The sequence below is a fragment of the Centruroides sculpturatus genome, unplaced genomic scaffold, assembly GCF_000671375.1.
Source record: "Centruroides sculpturatus isolate CEXI.00-Female unplaced genomic scaffold, Cexi_2.0 scaffold153, whole genome shotgun sequence".
Taxonomy (NCBI): Eukaryota; Metazoa; Arthropoda; class Arachnida; order Scorpiones; family Buthidae; genus Centruroides; species Centruroides sculpturatus.
In genome coordinates, this window is record NW_019384491.1 from 639,083 (window position 1) to 659,197 (window position 20,115).

General features: G+C 32.6%; 1 protein-coding gene across 1 annotated transcript; it reads right to left on the reverse strand.

Annotated features, from left to right (window-relative positions):
• Nucleotides 1-410: 410 nt before the first annotated feature.
• On the reverse strand, nucleotides 411-14,433 carry LOC111621793 (patched domain-containing protein 3-like). Its single transcript, XM_023364043.1, has 4 exons — nucleotides 13,922-14,433; nucleotides 7,989-8,467; nucleotides 1,848-2,177; nucleotides 411-1,765 (listed from the first exon to the last, which is right to left on the reverse strand). The coding sequence occupies exons 1-4, from the start codon at nucleotides 14,431-14,433 to the stop codon at nucleotides 468-470; spliced, it is 2,619 nt and encodes an 872-aa protein (XP_023219811.1). The 3' UTR covers nucleotides 411-467.
• Nucleotides 14,434-20,115: the final 5,682 nt, after the last annotated feature.

Below are 20,115 nucleotides of genomic sequence, written 5' to 3' on the forward strand. Positions count from 1 at the left end.
TTTCGTCGATATTAAGCCTAACGAAAACTTTTTAAAATAATAATAAAGGAATCTTTTTTAAAATAATAATAATATTGTATCGTCAAAAATTATTTCTTTATTTCTTACAAACAAAATAAATATATTGAAAAATATAAAAACAATAAAAAATTATACTTCAGAAGTTAATTTAGTATCAAAAACGTAAAATATTTGAGTAGCCCAAGACATAGACAAAAATCGCAGCGCCACAACACTAGCGAAAATTTAAATTTGCTAACTGGAATTCTTTCGGATAACCAACGTTTCGGATAACCGACTTTCGGATAAACGACGCTCTACTGTATTAACGTCATACATGAAAACATGTTAATAAAACAATTTCCTGTATCCTGAATATAATTTTATAAAAACTTCACGAAGCTGCTTCAACTCAAAGAAATTATCCTACTATCTAAGAAAACTATAAATGTGACAGAAAATATTCATTATTTTTCAATAAAGGATAATTCAACGTCTCTTTTATCATTATTATTTGTCAAATCATTGTCTTTATGCTTTATTATACTGAAATTTTTTCTATTCCTTTTATTTTTCCAAGAAAGCGCTATAGAATCTCCAGTGCTAAGAATTACTGGCAACAAAATTAAGCCGTGGAATGCAGAAAATGTCATTGTTAGAAGCAAAATTTTGAAAAATATAACAAACAAGTAACTACTACCGAAATACAGAACCGATACCCCTAGAATTGTCGAAGCACATCCTTGAATTATTGGATAACCCGCAGCGTATAATGCGTATCTCATCTTACCCGCAGGATCGCTTTCTTCGCTACTTATGTAAGCGTACGTGATGTGAGCGGAATAATCTACACAAAATCCTGCACTCATAACTAGAATTATCATGGAAATAGTGTCAACATTAACGTTCCAAAGAGACATGTATCCAACTATACACACCTCTATGGAGACTACAGTTAGCATGACACATATAGTACATGTGAAATTTGGTATGAATAAGAAAAGTACCAAGGATACTAGTAATGCGGAAAGGCATACTGTCTGAATGCAAGTTGTTGTCACATTTAAGTATTGATCATAATAAACGAAATATGGATCATGTACGAATACTTTAAATTTACTATCATCCGCTATTTTACGAACTGTTTCCAACATTGTCATTTCTGCACTGGAGTCTTTAATATTATAACTAAGAATATAACATCTGGACGCTACAATTCGATCCCCTTCAGTGTTAAAAACGATATCTTTTCGAAATCTGCGGAAACTTTTTACATTTAAAAACACATTTTTCAATCCATCCACAAACTCATAGGAATTGTTCAAGTTATATCCTTTGAAGACCAATTTAGAAAGTGCACTTTCGCTAAAAGATAGATATTCTCTCAGCCAGCATTCTGTTGTAAGATAACCACTGATAAACGGAGCAGTTTCGAAAGTATTTAGAAGGCTTTCGACATCTTTTTGAGTTTGTACATCGGAATAATCTAAAGTCTGGTTAATAACAATTTGTATTCTGTGCGGGTGAAGTGTGAAATATTCATAATGATCAAGTGTAAAAGGAACCGCGTATGAGGTATACGGAAATATTTTCTTGTAATCTAGTCCCTGTTCAATGTATTTCAAGCAATAAATTCCCCCCGCTAAATAGCAAGTATATATTACAGCTAATAATATCTTAATGTACAGTTTTTGTAAATATTTCCCTGCAACATCTCGCAAGAATGCCATGATGTATAATTCTTGTGAATTTCTTTCGTTTGCATCTGAAAAACGTAAAATGTCTTTGAAAAACATATGAAAACAAAGCAATTCAGTATTTTCGTTAAATTTTCCGCATTTTCTTACCTGAAATGATTGGTTTAAGTGGAAATAGAAATAACGGATGAAGATTTCGTTTTTCTCTGTAACCTTCCAGAGCCATAATCCCACCGAAGAAAAATATTTGATAGATGTAATCGAAGACTAACGACACTGCACAATAAGTACCGAATATCCGTACAACTCTATAAGGAGTGATAAGGCATGTACAAAAAGCAAGAATATTGGTTATAGAAGTGACAGAAACAGAAACTGCAGCCTCGGAGTAAGAATCGCTCATTCTTTTCTTCACTTCGTCGTTGCTGTCTGTACGTCTCCAAGCAGATAAAAGTACAAAAGAGTCGTCGATGCCGATACCTGTAGAAATAGTCTGTTTAGTGTCGTTACAGTTTTACGTTTATAACAAACGAGTTTGATATCGTTTCTAAACACTAATAAATATAAATCCGCAGTTTAAAAGTATTTAAATGATAGAGTTGAATATGCAAAAAGAAGCTTAATGAACTTTTTTTCATATTAAAACAGGTAGAACTCTGCTCGTTTATTGTTGTATCAGACGATTTTCGCTATCAGCATCAAAATATAATGCTATAGAAATGGAAGACTTTTTTGTAAATTGTATCGACAATTAAATGGCATCGCGATAAAAATACTTTCTTAACGCTGTAAGCAGCAGTAGAAAGACATCTCGAGGTTAGAACATGAATCTTTAAAGATTCGTCTACTAATGTAACGTAGATTATTTTCAGAGTTTTTTTAAAGAATAATTTTAATTTAATTGATGTACTATAACATTCCTCTATGTTCACTGACTTACGGCGTAAATCAGATCCATTTTAAGTGCTAAAACTAAATTAGTATTATATTTCTTGGTTAAATTAATATTACATTATTATCTGTAGAATTTCTGTTCAATTCATTACATAGACTTATAGTATTAATACCTACCGACTTGCATGTCAATGTTCATACAACTGTAATCTCTTAATTAAAGTTTGCCTTTAACAACAATAGAGTTTAGTACATTTTGATGTTTTAGTTTAAAAACGTTCGAATTTGTATAATAGAATCTATTTCACATCCTGTTTCATCAACGCCTCTTGAATGTGAATCTTCACGTCAGTTTATTTAAAAGTAAAGATAGCATTATAAAGGTGCGTTTGACCACGCCTGGTGTCCGGCCATATTATACGAACTGGTTCAAGCCAATTACCCGCATAACATTTTAATGCTCCTAAGGAGCTCAGAAAGGTTTGCAGTGGCCATTGAGAAGTGGAAAACACTGCATAGAACTGCTATTTCCAGGGGTGCCCAAAGGGCTCGATTCGGGCTCCCTCCTCTGGGACATCTAGTACAAAGGCTGCTGAGACAGTCATCGAACCTTCTTTTTATTGGTAATCCATACATTCAGGGTTACGCCGAAGATACGGTCCTCTTCCTCTCAAGTTCCTACCAGGAGACCCGCAGAACCTAACTGACAATTTCTTAAAAGATATCTACAAGTGGAGTGTAAACCACTGCCTAAACATCAACTACAGTAAATGTTGTGCCACGGTCTTTCCGAAGGGTAATCCTTTGAAAAAGAAGCCAGTAATTAAAATTAATAAACACAGGATTCAAAACACAAATAACATCAAATATCTTGATGTGCTATTCGACCCAAAACTTTCTTAAAAGGACCACACCTATCATATATATGACTAGCAGATCTTGCTACGCGTTGTTGTGGATCAAAATGTATCTATTATAACTGTATAACACTTCCCCCGTAGGGGAAACTTTTCGAAAAATCACTTCTTAGTGTACCGAATACCTACATTTCCTTGACCTATTAAAACGCGATCAAAAACGCAACAAACTGCATCTAAAATAGTATAAATAAAAGCAGAGTTCCTCCGGTAAGCCTTAATCCTGTCCATCTCCCTTAGTGGGGGAATTTCAACATGTATAATATATAGAAGCACGTTCGTATTCGAATGCAGCGTTGTGTTAAAATTTCAACGGAATCGGTAGGAACAAACGAACATTACATTTTTATTTATATAGATAGATAGATGATGATCTGCTTTAGTATCCTCACAGAAAAGCAAACTTAGGTCGTCGTACTCGAAGCGCGATTTGCTGAACATGAAACCCTTAACCCTAAATGATATCTTTTAATTTATATCAATGTCTAACGGAATAACATACAGCCTATGTCCACCCTGAAGCTCCATTTTAAATATTGGTGAAAAAATTTTTGAAATTGGATGAGTAGTTCCGGAGATTACTCCCTACATACAAACTTACAAACATTACCTCTTTATAATATTACTAGCTGTTTCCCTCGACTTCGCCCGCGGAGGTTTTGCAAGCAAATCCCATTCATTTTCAGTATTTTAACAACCATAGTAATTGTTATATAACACCTACCGCCGAGAATGGTGAGAATTACTGAGAATCAAACAAACTATTTTCAATTTGATCGATTGGTTCTATAATCGAACCAGTATGCAATAACAAATTAGAATTTAAAACGGTTCGAACATTTTTAAAATCGAAATAGATAAAAATATTTATAACAGTGTCTGAAATGTTATCAATTTAATACACCTAAGTACTCAATGAAGACTAAACGTAGTTGAAAACAAAAAATCGCATCTAAAATAGTATAGTAGAAGCCGTTCTTCCGGTTAAGCCTTAATGCTCTCCCTCATCCCCCGCGGGGAATTTCGAAAAATCCCTTCTTAGTGTGCGTTTTCATGACGTTACCCTAACTGTGTACCAAATTTCACCTCTCTAGGTCCAGCGGTTTGCTCTGGGCGATGATGAATCAGTCAGTGAGTCATTCAGTCATTCAGGACAAGCAATTTTATATATATAGATTAAAAATAGTTTGTTTGATTCTCAGCAATTCTCATCATTCTCAGCGGAAGGTGTTAAATAACAATTACTATGGTTGTTGAAATATTGAATGTCAATAGAATTTGCGAAGCCCGGGTAACAGTTAGTTTATAAATAAAATTTTACTTTTTTTAATGATTAAAGAACTGGTTATCGATGCAAATCGCAATTAAAACGTACTGTACTTATTCAACATACGTATACTTACCTAACGTAAGAAACGGAATAGCCATATTTATATCGACGTACTCCATTCCACAATACAATAATAATCCAAAGGCAGAAGCTGTAGATATAAATGCCGAAAGACAAGCTGCGATACCCAGTAAAGGTTTGCTAGCGACACCTCTAGAACACGAAGACAGTGCCGAAAAACATACCATAACAGCACCGAGTATTAAGACCAGATACCAAGTATTCTGACTGGTTGTGTTTACTTCGTTCTCTGGTGTGTCTCCGACGAAATAAGAAAATTTGATATATTTAAATTTTAAATTCGATAACTTTGCTAAAACTTCATTTTCCCATCTGGACGAAATTTCAGTCATTTTTTCTGTGCCAGAATCTAGTTGATACAGGAGACTAACTGCTTTGAAGTCTCTCACTAAGTTATTTTTATCTATAAACATTCCTCCTAAGTTTATCAGAGGTGTTATGGGCTCTCCCTCGGTCTTTTCCATTGGATATCTGTGGAACAGAATCACGCTGTAATAAAATTTCCTTTTGTCAGGAAAATGATATTAATAAATCTGCGTATTCTTTTATTAGTGAATTACATATTGTCGAAAACTATTTTTATCTAATACTGTATGTATGAATCAATTACAGTATAATCGAGTAACTTTAGCAAAAGGATGCTGTAACTGTAAATACATTAGCTGTTAAATTTACATATTCTAAGTGCTTAATGTGACTTTATATCTATATATATATACTAGCTGCAAGGACCCGCTTCGCTGGGCAAAAAGTAACGATAGTGAAGATTAAGATAATTACATTATAGTTAATCTTACCCGTTTTCAAAGAATGCAAGAATTAGGTCCCCCGTTTCCAGACTAATTAGAGAATTTTTATGTCCAGTCGAACGAACTATTTTCAACGTTTCTGGGACGTTTACAATCGTTCTATAATCGAACCAATATTCGAATTAAACTCGAATAAATTCGAAATAGAAAGCCACTTTCAACCACTTTCAGCCCTATATCTCCCGCACCCTTATAGCTATCGAGACGCAACCCCCCTGGTGCACGAATGGAGACTTAGGGCTACTACCACATACAAACACCATTAGTAGCCCCAAGTCTCCATTCGTGCGTAGGAGTGGTCGCGTCTCGATAGCTATAAGGGTGCGGGAGATATAGGGCTGAAAGTGGTTGAAAGTGGCTTTCTATTTCGAATGTTTTGTTCGAATTTGTTCGAACAATATTCGAATTAAATTCGAACAAGTTTGAATATTGGTTCGATTATAGAACGATTGTAAACGTTCCAGAAACATTGAANGTTTGTGCCTTATGATGCATTTGCCTACTAAATCGATTTGCAAAGCTAAAACAAAACCATTGACTGCAAAACAACACGTGAAAAAACGAATGGAATGAACAAGGCATTACCAAAAAGTGGCCCATTAATAATTGCGAAAAGCGTATTTTTGTGTTAATCTGGTCCTCCTTCTCTAATACCCCGTTCGTACCGAGCATTTCGATCTATATTTTGACTAACTTGTATGGTCGGAGACTGTTCCGTGGTGCGAACGCTCTCGACCGTTTCAATCTCGACTGAAACGAGGTTTAATCGCGATCGACTGGAGAGAGTTCTCGAAACTAGATCCAGTCATAAGAGAGATCCCACAATCCCACGCGCGCGAGAAAATACAGGATGGCTGCGGAACACGTGTCGGGCTAGCGACAGAGAAATAAAAAAGACATCTGGAGAGACGACGACAACTGTCTATTATTAAATGTATGGCAAGAAAAAGTATTTATTTTTAACCAAAATTTCCATTTTTTTTGTTGGTGTTTGTGACTTGTCGCGTAGTTATGTCAGTTTTATCATCGCGTGTAATAGCCAGGTTCTTCTCGAGCGGACTGCCTGTGCGAACAGCACGACGTTCGACTAGCGACAGTCACAATCCAGATTGTAGATAAATCGAGATCAAAGTAAGTCGTGGATTGTGTGCGAACGTAGTATAACGATTTCCATGTCTGATCTCTACTTTCATTGATATCTGACCTTAATATTTATCATAGTATTTATTCATTTATACAACTACAAACATTACGTAAAAATTTATTATACCGAGTAACTAATTTAAGACATTTTCAAAATTTTCTTTTTTTACTGTACACAATTTCAAGAATTTTTATAACGTATTACATTGATAATTTGGTGGGATAAACTCATACGAAAAATAACGTATGTAATTATATAAAATGAAATAATATAATACGGGCTTCTCTCTTAGTGATTCCTATGGTTGAAAATCAATTTGAGAATGAGGAAGTTTTTTCCAGGATGATAATGCAAGTTTTCATCGTACGAAAAACGTAAAAAAAATATTTGAAAAAATTAACGTCAAATCTATACCTTGGCCACCGAACAGATTTCAATAACATATAAATCTGTTATTAAACTGGAAATTTTAATGAATGAAAAACGACATACAACAAAGGAAGATTTGAAAATTGCTTCGTTACAGAGTTGAAAGGAAAGTAACGATAACATAAACTTGAGAAAATAGGGCCATTACGCATTGAAGCTGTTATAAACGCTAAAGTGACCCAAGTAAATATACAAGAATTTCTATTTCATTCTTTTTTACTACGTTGGAAAACTGTTTCTAGAGATAGAAATTTGCGCGAAAATTTTCCCAGACTAAGTTGTCGGGATTTTATTTCGTTATACTAATAATTGTTTTCCCAGTGTGATATTTTGAATAACAAAGGCTCTTGGCATTAGAAATAAACTTCAGAATTTTAATAACTCTGGGATTCTTTCTTAACAAATAAAAAAATTCCTCAGATCAATAATTTTCGCAACGTTTTTGTTGTTCGAAAACTTTTTTCTACAGGTTGAATTTATTCAATATTTAACTAATGTCTGACGCAGTTTAGCCTTACAGGATCGCATAGCAATGAGTAATAAGTAACTCTGTTTAGAAAAATAATAATTTATAAATAACATTTTACTTTTTCTACTGATTGAAGGCCCTGTTATCGATACAAATTTAGTATAATATCATATACGCTATTAAACTTCACTGTACTTATTCAAAATACGTATACTTACCTAACATAAGAAACGGAATAGCCATATTTATATCGAAGTACTCCATTCCACAATACAATAATAATCCAAAGGCAGAAGCTGTAGATATAAATGCCGAAAGACAAGCTGCGATACCCAGTAAAGGTTTGCTAGCGACACCTCTAGAACACGAAGACAGTGCCGAAAAACATACCATAAGAGCACCGAGTATTAAGGTCAGATACCAAAACTTCTGACTGATTGTGTTTACTTCGTTGTCAAATGTGTCTCCGACAACATAAGAAAATTTGATATATTTAAATTTCAAATTCGATAACTTGGCTAAAACTTCATTTTCCCATCTGGACGAAATTTGATTCTTCTCTTCTGTACCAGAATCCAGTTGATATATGAGTCTTACTGCTTTGAAGTCTCTCACTAAATTATTTTTATCTATAAACACTCCTCCTAAGTTTATCAGAGGTGGTATGGGCTCTCCTTCAGTCTTCTCCAATGGATACCTGTGGAATAGAATCACACTGTAATGAAATTTCCTTTTGTCAGGAAAATGATATTAATAAATCTGCGTATTCTTTTATTAGTGTGTAAAAATATATAATTTTTTATTATATATTGTCAAAAACTATGTTTTTAATCTAATATTGTATGTATAAATCAATTATAATCGAATAACTTTAGCAAAAGGATGCTGCAACTGTAAATTTAACAACGAATGTATTTACATTAGTTGTTAAATTTACGTATTCTAAGTGCTTAATGTGACTTTATGTTATTAATATGAAAATAAAATAAAGTTTCATTTTTATCATTAAATATTTGAAACAACCAAATTTATATTTTCGTAATTATTTTGAAACGATAAGATTCATATTTAATTGGAAAGTATTCAAAGTTTATATCAACACGAAAAGGAAAAAAATTCAAACGTTTGTATTTACGTTAATTGTTAAACTGAAAAATTCAGTATTAAATATTACTGAAATGAATTAAAGTGGCAAGAGCGGGAGGACATTCTGTGCGAAACTTACTCCTATTTACGTATTAAACACGTGAGAAAAGCCAAAAAACTGCCAGTGGTCATCTAGTCAATTAGCTAAGAACTCTCCTCGACAAATTACAAGTGTTTGGAGATTTTATCTCTTCAGCTACGTTAAGATTAGTGATAATAATGATTTTTTTATGGTAACAGTTTTGTGTGTGAAAGAAAACAACTTAAAAATTGTATATAATTTTTAAGATTTATACACAGAAATTGCGAATTCGGGAGGTAAGCTTTTATAATTGTCAAAATGTTTTAAAATGTATTGTTACGTGTTATACAGGGTTGACCAAAAAGAATATACGTATTTCAAACTAATATATTTATTAAACTATCGATAGTAGCGGTGTGCTGCGGGTATCGGAGGAACGAGTGCATTGTCTAGTTTGTCCCCAGATGTCAGTTGTGCTTGGTTACAATGACGTATTCACAGTTGTTGTAAAATTGGCTACGCCACAGCACAAGAGCTTTTGTATTCTTGAGCTTGCGAAGTGTAATTCCGTGATTACAGTGCAAAGACGTTTCCGGTTGAGGTACGAAATTGATCCTCCGAATGGATGGAACATTCGCAGATGGTACCGTCAGTTTGTTGACACAGGTTGTGTATGTAAAGGAAAGAGTCCTGGCCGACCTCGTGTATCTGAAGAAAATGTCGCACGGATTCAAGCTGCTTACCAACGTAGCCCTTCAAAATCAACACGTCGTGCCAGTCGGGAATTGCAGCTGCCTAAAACAACAGTTTGGCGTGTTTTGAGACGCAGGTTAGTTATGAAGCCCGGACCGAACTCCCGCCCGGACCCCGGTTCCCGGACACCCGGACGGAACTCCCGCCCGGACCGTTCGTGTCGCTGGTGGAGGACATATTGAACACCTGTAATCTAAACTAGAGAGTTTCATAAATATGTGTCCCAAGTTACATAGTTGTATGTCTTACAGTTTATTAAATATATCAGTTTGAAATACGTATATTCTTTTTGGTCCACCCTGAATATCTGGTTAATTTTAATTAATTTTAAAAGTCTTTTTGATAAATTAACCTATTAGTTATTCGTTAATAATATATTTGAATTAAAATATCAATTTTTAAAATTAGAAAATCGAAAAATAATGTTGATATGAGAAACATTATTATTAAGTTGTGATATTAATTTGGTACAGATTTATTCTGTCGATATATTGATGAATAATAAAAGTAGTAGTGGTTTGACACATACTGATCACAAAATTCATTTAAGATATTGAATAAATTAAAATTACAAATAATTTTTAAAATTAAATTAAGATTGCAAATAAAAATTTGTCGAATGGAATTATTTCAGATCGCAAAATTAATATTTCGATCACAAATCTTAATTAAATTAATATTATTTTAACAATATTATTAAATTTTTAATTAAATGTATTAATTATTAAATGTTTTAATATTCAATAAAATTATTATAAAAACACAACAATTGTATGAAATAATGGCCTCACTAATGGCGGCTTGTTCCGCTCGATCGAATGTGGTAAGTTCCCTGGACATTACATGTCATTTTATTTCATCATTAAGCCAGCTAAGAAATCGTCCATCTCTTTCCTTTTGTTGACATCGCTTAATGTCTTCCGCTTCTCGAGCATCATCGCTAGTTTGTTCTGTTATCGTTTCCGAACTTAAGCGCAGGCATGACAGTTTTGCAGCCGTCAAGAAAAAGGCTCTTTTTTAAAGCACTGAATCATAAATCTCTTAAACTCGTCATATGTTTCGACTGCCCTCATCCTTGCGTCCTTCCACGCAAAATCTCGGGCCATACCTGTCAATTTTAGTTTAGCCACTCTGAACACTGCGCCTTTGCCCAATTAGTTAACTTCGCTATTTCATCTAGCGATTCGAAGAAATCGATGACTTTAAAGGCCATCAAAATCCCCTACAAAGGAGGGTATTAAAACGGAATCATGCCCCCGAGTCCGCCTAACGCGCCATTTTCTGCCGTCTCTGCTCGCGCACGTCCTTCTCCTCGATCCTGCATTCTATTTCGATTTGTCTACGGTTGTCAAAAAATTTAGATTCCGCTTTGACACCAATGAGACCAGAGCGTCGGCACGTCTTTAGTGTTTCGTCAGGACTGACACTACTGTATCTTCTAGGATAGACACAGAAACCTTAACGGCCGCAAATTCGGAATTCGCGCGAGCGATCGGATTCCGGGTGGAGGAGGATAGAGAGAAGGCGAATCGTAAGAAGTGCACACTACTACTACTTAATTAAAAAGGAAAATATCATTTTATATATATAAATATTTACACATATATATAAGGGAACCGTGAATTCTGTTTAGCTTTTTAGTAGCGAGTTAAAGTATCTATAACTATATAGCGTCATTTAAGGTTAATGGATTCCTAGCCGAGAAAGAGAGCTTACAATATTACTCACGAGGTGATAGGCGGCTTGCTTGTCGTGTCGTTGATCGAAGACCGTACAGGTGACAACGAGGTGGTAACGTCTTAGTCTATTTTCCGTCGTTGAAAGGAATTCGTTGGCTTGTCAGGTTCGGAAACGGCAATAGGAATGTAACGGCAATCGAGAAATCGGAGAAAGGAAGGCGAAGCGGTCGGCGATCGAGGGGGAAAAAAAAAGTTGGATCGGCGGACTCTCGACGACCCCTCGTCCTCGAGTCACTCCTTTATATCCTCAATCCACGTTATCCTTTTCACCGATCGGGAATTTTTGTTATAAGTTCCCAGTGGAACTTTCGGCGAGTTCTCTGGGAAAGGAAACGACTCCGGAGAGAGAGATGGGATTATTCTCTGATAATAAAATCGAATTTTTTTGGAACCCATTTATTCCGAAAGACGAAAAATGAATTTCCTCTCAAAATTCGTCAGGTCCGGACTCTCACAAAAATAATTTAAATACGGTACTACGTACAGTACGTTATTATTAAATACTACAAAGTGCTGTTAATTTAATGTAAAAATAAAATCAACAATTCGAAATGTAAAATTATTTAACTTTAAAAATTCTTTAATATAATAATTCAATTCATATCTTGAGAAAATTCGTCTATATTATATAATATTTAAATTTGTTATTTACTTATTCATATATAGGGGAGATCGGGGCAACTTCGGCATGCGGGGCAAGTTTGTCAAGCGCTTTTTTTAAAAAACAAATTAAAAGGAGACTTTGGTTATAGGTTAGGCAGTTGAGTTTTATTGGTGGCTCGTTGAGTGTAGTGTTTTTATTGTTCTCCAACAAGCGTAGTTGAATTATCAAGCAAATTTTCATTTTCGTTGAATTCCATATAATATTTTTTTCCATTTATATTTGAATGGGCNATTAATTTTTGCTCTGAAAAATGCGCTAGGTCTTATTTTCAGGGAATGTCTTATTTTTTCCAGGAAGAAGAATTCACATTTATTATTGAACAAAAAAATTCCCAAGTCGAACTTAGACGAGAGTGACGTATATCCGGTGTGTCGAACTGTCGCCTTTTTATAGCGTCAACATCGGACTCGCTGACCAATTAGTGCTTACTGAACCGTAGCACTATGCAAATGTCGTGTGGTTTATCAACCTTCTTGGCCCCCGAAATGTTTGATAAAGAAAATATGGCCCGCGGACTATGATAAGTTGGACAGCGCTGATATAGAGGAATCGTGGAATTCGTTACAGAAAATCACCGACCTTAATGAATTAATGAAGTAAAAACAGTAGAAAAATTATAAAAATATTTTAGATTCATATAAGAGTAATAAGTATACCGAATCTAAGATGGAGGTTATCTCAAATGCTATGTATAGTATTTAGTGTGATGGAAAAAATAAGCAGTAGTTCGTCACTACTATTTATCCTTTTTCCCCTGTTCTATAGGAAAAGCGTGACACCAAAATCCCGGGTAGAAAAGACAGAATTAGAGGCAAACTAAACACTGCAAAACATCGGTTAAATGTTTAACTGTTGGTGTGGTAGTTTGTCTATAACACAGAAGAAAAATAAACAGTTGTATTTGAATTCACACTAACTACATTCTGCTATTCTATCCAATTATAGCTTTTTTCATCGAGGGCTGTTGGTATTTTAGATTTTTCATAAAACAGAGAAACAAGATAAATAGTATTGTTAACAATCACACCGAGTACGATACATCGGAGTCATAAGTATGATGTAGTGACTTTAAATATTCGCCGTGTTACGTTTTTGCATTAAAAATTAAAAATATATGTTTACTGCTAATACAACCAACCACTCCCATTTAAAAACTTGTGACATAAATTCATAGAGTTTTATTCTTTCTTTCTATTATTAACCATTTATTGTAACCTCTGTTGCTCATTTTCATTTATACCTACCTTAATCATAATAATTTTTCTCTATAAAATGTAATTTTTCAGATTACAACTATAGCAAAAGTAATTTATTATACTAAAGTGAANACGTCAACTGCTCAACTCAAAAGCTTCAACTGGGAAATTTTACCTCATCCACCATATTTGCCAGATATTGCTCCCAGTGATTATCATCTTTTTCGGAGTTTGTAGAATTTTTTAAAAGGGAAAACTTTTGAGGATGAGAACAATGTAAAAACGGCTATTTCTGAATATTTTAATTAAAAACCGAAATCATTTTACAAAGACGGGATTAAAAAGCTACCATCAAGATGGCAAGAAATTGTACAAAATAATGGTGAATACATTATAGATTGAAATAAAATTTAGTTTAAAAATTTTTGTTGCATTTTTGTAGATAAAAATGCGCACGAACTTATGGACTGACCTGATACATTTAGGGCTAATGTATTATCTATATAATTTAATTAGCTAGTTTATAAATTAAATAAATAAGAAAAACACGGAAAAAATATATTTAATATTTATTGATTGCTTAATTAATATATCCTTTCCGTATTTTTACCCTTTATATAAAAAACCTTACTTGATTTTGTATTTTCCTAATTTAATGCTTTTCACTTTTCCCCTTAAAGATAAAGCATAGTTTCTAAGGCATTCGTCGTGCATTGTCTTGGCGCAAATTCTTTCATAACTGATTGTTGTGTTCCTCCAGATAAAACTAATATTTCGAATTGTCTTATCCATTTTAAATAAATCATGCATTGTCGATTCGTCCAGCATAGAATCGTTGTATTTGGCAGTGGCAATAACAGCTGCATATCTTCCGAATCTAGAAGTTCTTAAAAAGTCGTAATCTTTTGAAAAATCTGATGGAAACAGCGATTCGACAACATTTCTCTCCGTTCTAGATCTGGCGTGGATTGGGGTAAAGAGATATTCTATGCTTTTGACTAATTCCAATTCTTTAAATCCAGTCGAAAGTATTAAAGATATCAGAAAGGGTATTATGGTGTACGCCAGCGGATGACATCCGATGTGATATCCAACACGAGCAAAAGTATAAGAAACAGCTCGTCTTATATAATCGCACGCCATGGCCACCTGGAATCAATATTTTTGAATTAATTGCTTTTTTAAACTTTTATGAATTTCATACAAATTTCATTTATAAAAAAGTATACTTTATTATTATAATTATATAATTGTCTAGTTTTTCATTTTTGAGTCTTTCTTCCTTTTAGGCACTAAGAGGGCCTTATTAATCGTCCGCATCGTGGGTTTGATTGCAACCACAATGGAGGCGGACGGATGACGAGGAAAAGGTTCGAGATAACCGGGACAGAGCAACCCGCGAAAAATTCCAGAGGTTTTTCGAACCACCCGTACACTGCTCCAGGTACTCCTGAAAGGAAGACTCGGCTATTCGGCTTTATATATTGCTCAAACAATCGTTTCCTGCGAAATTGCGTATATATATAGGCAAGCGCGCGTGATCAATGACAGAATAAATCCTATTAACTTTATATTTACAAGCAATTTTATATATAAAATGCAACATCTTAAGTAATGAATAAAGAACTAATTTAATGACTTCGGATAAAAGTTTTTAACGAATAATGTTTTAACAATATTGTAAAGTCGAAATTATATTAAAATATATAAAATTTAAGTGTACTTACACTTTATAAGAGACTATTTGCCTGGAAACGTTTCTTTCGAGCTCCACTCTAACTTAACCTTATGAAGTTTAGTGATAAAACACGTCTGCACCAGCTTTTATTTAAACATGTTGCTTATTCGCGAATTTCACTTTAAATAACTCATTGCAAATGACGTTGCGTCTTGATTAAAAAAAAGTTTAATATAATCGAATGTGAAATAAAATCATTTGGCAAAACGCCATCACTTTCAGCTGCAAAGTTATTAGGAAAAGTTTTCTATGGCGAATTTTTATGGCGAATTAAGCTATGAAAATAAATCTCGTACGAGAAAAAACTTGAAAAAGTAACTCAAAATAAACAATTCTTCTTGGTGATTTATAAAAATTCGTTGTCACTCTGATTCGTTCAATAATTATTCATTTGTTCTATTATCAATATTCAATCTCATACCTGTTCTATTCGTGCTACTCGAACAACTACACGAATGAAACCGCAGCATTTTAACTAGTTTCGCAAGCATTTATAATAATGTTTTTATACATTTTGTTTATATGAGTAAATTAACTATAGCAATAGCTTGTTAAGAAAGTTTAAAATTATAAGCTGTAACAGTAGCCCACTTTTCTGAGAAAAAGCATTAACATAACCTTAAGAAAAAAAGAGGTTTTCTCGTCAGTTTGGTCATTATCTGCATACTGAAATTTTTGAAATCGTAAATATGCATTTAAAAAAGGCGTTGATTTACCCAATTTTAATAATTAGATTATATAGTAACTTTTTATTTAATTTAAATTATGTCTGACCTATGGTAATAATCATCTGTAATGAAAACGTTCTGTAGATGTTGAAGGTCTGAATTATATAGGTTTAGTTAGAGCAGCTCGGAAAGACCCCCAAATATATTCATTAATCTGTAATAACTAAGAAGCGGTGTTTAACTTATATTAAATATTAGAAAGTATATTTAAAATTTATAAAGCTGATGCAAAATATTTGAATAAAAGCTATCAAATTGTCCAGATTTGAATTTAAACCCCGAAGCTGTGATTATTCGATGTAATTTTAGAAAACGTTCATTTTCAAGTATATAATTTCCCTTTGCATTTTTTTTTGAAATATCTTCCTTCTACTTACATTTATCGCTTAAATTGACGTAGGATAATAAAACAATGAATCAGATAATGAGAAATAATTCCATTCAAACCGTAAAATCGAAGGAAAAAATCAAGAAATTACGTAAGACGAAAGCTACTTAAAAACAAACTTCCTTTAGTTTACAATTAAGCTAAAAGAAAAGCTAATTCATTATAATTGTTTCAGAAACAAAAATTATAATTCATATAATATTAATTTTTTATTTCATCTAACTTTTGGAGGGCTAAAGTTGGAGATTTTTGAAGATAATAAATTTAATTCACACGAATGATAGTTTCGCACCGCTGCTCAACCAAGCACATGTACCAAGTGTTCGTTACAGGTTGTAACAAAGAAACTATAAGCACAATACATGCTATATTACTATTTAAACTAAATGTTTACTCATTTTCAATTTTTCAGCTGGTATATGTAACAGAGGGAAAGTATGGCGATCAGTCAAAAATGAACCCTTTCAGATTTTTTCGTTTTTGGACTCGGGAGACCTTCAAACGTCCAAAAATTCAAAAAATTCGTGGTTTTTTTCCTGTATGTATGGAGTTAGAGTGTAGGGAGCACGATTTTGTTCACCCTCTTTGAAACATAAATAACTCCTGTGCCTTTTTGTAAAAAATTTCTGACATTTTGCAGGCAGGTTTGTGTATTTACGATTGATGCTATTCAATTTTAATGGTTAAAGGTCGAGGAGTAGAGAGATAATGGAGGGTCGTCTATATCTCCAGTAAGGTCTGATGTAATGACAATTTTAATCGTTATTAGCATTTACAATTTGTTTATAAAACCCATTCCTACTCTCATAATTAAGACATTAAAATTTTTATCATTNATATTAATTTTTTATTTCATCTAACTTTTGGAGGGCTAAATTGGAAATTTTTCAAGATAATAAATTTAATTAACACGAATAATAGTTTCGCACCACTGCTCAACCAAGCACATGTACCAAGTGTTCGTTACAGGTTGTAACAAAGAAACTATAAGTACAATACATGATATATTACTATTTAAACTATGTAACAGAAGGAAAGTATGGCGATCAGTCAAAAAAGAACCCTTTCAGATTTTTACATTTTTGGACTCGGGAGACCTTCAAACGTCCAAAAATTCAAAAAATTTGTGATTTTTTTCCCTGTATGTATGGAGTTTAGAGTGTAGGGAGCACGATTTTGTTCACCCTCTTTGAAACATAAATAACTCCTGTGCCTTTTTGTCAAAAATTTCTGACATTTTGCAGGCAGGTTTGTGTATTTACGATTGATGCTATTCAATTTTAATGGTTAAAGGTCGAGGGGTAGAGAGATAATGGACGGTCGTCTATATCTTCAGAAAGGTCTGATGTAATGACAATTTTAATCGTTATTAGCATTTACAATTTGTTTATAAAACCCATTCCTACTCTCATAATTAAAACATTAAAATTTTTATCATTCTATTGATATAACAGTTAAAAATATAAAAATACTTAAAAATAAAATAGGATAACAGATGAAGCAACCAATATTTTAAATGTTGCCGGGAATGTTAAGCAACTCGTCCCCAGGTTTTTAAAAAGTAGTTTTGTTTTTTTCTGTAATAACCAAGATTAATGCAACTACTTGAACTTTACGTAAAGATCTCACATTTTTCTAAAAATCTTTAAGCCTATAAATAAACTTAAGAACAACTAAGTTGAGATACAACGTATGCTGTGATTCTGAATTCTGTTTTCATGTGAGATAACAATGATCCTTTTATTGTTCTCTGACAGCGTAAAGAACAGATAAAAAGATTTCTGATGAAAGTATACTGGTTTAAGTAACGTGTTTAACGGGAGTCATCCTAAACAGAGCATATATACAGAAGGCACTGTAACTGCTTACTACCATCAATAGAAGTCTATGAAGTTCACCTAGATAAATTTGGATGTAATTTCTTTTTAAAGTAAAGAACGTCGAGTGTATCTTCCTCATACAACAACTCTAAGTAATTTGCCTCTGTAGTAATACAGAGTACAAAGAGACTGTATTATAATCATAGGAATTATATCTTGCATAGATCCAAGGTTGGCTGAATTATTAATGATACAAATAGATGAAAAAATTAAAAATATAGAAGGCATAGAATTTTATAACAAGTATATAGATGACTGTATTATATAATATATGATACAAGGAAAACAAATAATTATAAATAAAGCTAATGAGATGAAATAAAATGTTAAATTTGAAATAGAAACAAAGAAACGAAATAGTATTAATTATGTAGATATAACAATTGAGAAAAAAGATGATAAATTAATTTATAAAAAACACGTGAAACCTATACAAATACCCAAAACAATTAATTATAAATCTGTTACACCTATAAATATGAAATATTTATATATTTAAAATGTATATAAATAAAATAAGACAACGAACTAGTAAAATCAAAACACAGGAAAAAGAAGAAGAGAAAATAATAAAATGTTTATGTTAAATGATTATGTAAAAAGTCTGCTGAACAAATGGTTAAAAAAACTGGAAAATGATAAAAATTAAAATCAATAGATAAAGAAAAAATTTTGTTAAAATAAGGTATATCACTAAGATAAAACTAAAAAAGTATTAAACAGTAGAATTAATATAATACCGGNTTTTTTTTTGTAATAACCAAGATTAATGCAACTACTTGAACTTTACGTAAAGATCTCACATTTTTCTAAAAATCTTTAAGCCTATAAATAAACTTAACAACAACTAAGTTGAGATACAACGTATGCTGTGATTCTGAATTCTGTTTTCATGTGAGATAACAATGATCCTTTTATTGTTCTCTGACAGCGTAAAGAAGAGAGAAAAAGATTTATGATAAAAGTATACTGGTTTAAGTAACGTGTTTAACAGGAGTCATCCTGAACAGAGCATATATACAGAAGGCACTGTAACTGCTTACTACCATCAATAGAAGTCTATGAAGTTTACCTAGATGAATTTGGATGTAATTTCTTTTTAAAGTAAAGAACTTCGACTGTATCTTCCTCATACCACAACTCTAAGTAATTTGCCTCTGTAGTAATACAGAGTACAAAGAGACTGTATTATAATCACAGGAATTATATCTTGCATAGATCCAAGATTGGCTGAATTATTAATGATACAAATAGATGAAAAAATTAAAAATATAGAAGGCATAGAATTTTATAACAAGTATATAGATACTGTATTATAATATATGATACAAGGAAAATAAATAATTATAAATAAAGCTAATGAGATAAAATAAAATGTTAAATTTGAAATAGAAACAAAGAAACGAAATAGTATTAATTATCTAGATTTAACAATTGAAAGAAAAGATGATAAATTAATTTATAAAAAATACGTGAAACCTATACTAATACCCAAAACAATTAATTATAAATCTGTTACACCTATAAATATGAAATATAATATATTTAAAATGTATATAAATAAAATAAGACAACAAACTAGTAAAATCAAAACACAGGAAAAAGAAGAAAAGGAAATAATAAAATGTTTATGTTAAATGATTATGTAAAAAGTCTGCTGAACAAATGGTTAAAAAAACTGGAAAATGATAAACAATTAAAATCAATAGATAAAGAAAAAATTTTTGTTAAAATAAGGTATATCACTAAGATAGAACTAAAAAAGTATGTAGGCACCAACGTGGGCGATGGTCGATTGGCACTACAATCCTTTGTTTAGTCGTAAGTAGCGGAGCTCTTGTCGAACACACCTGAACTGTCTTGTGGCAGGTCGAATAAAGGCTGGTATACACGGTAAGGAAATCCTTTGAGGATTAACCGGGATTTTTTTTTCTATCTATCCATTTTTAAATAAAAATAATTCTTTATACGTTGGGAGATATTTTAATAAGTTTTGTAAATTACTATGTTCGATCCAGCCAGTTATATCCGAGTTTTTTTCGTCTGTTAAGCACATCCTTTGAGGATTTCCTTACCGTGTATACCAGCCTT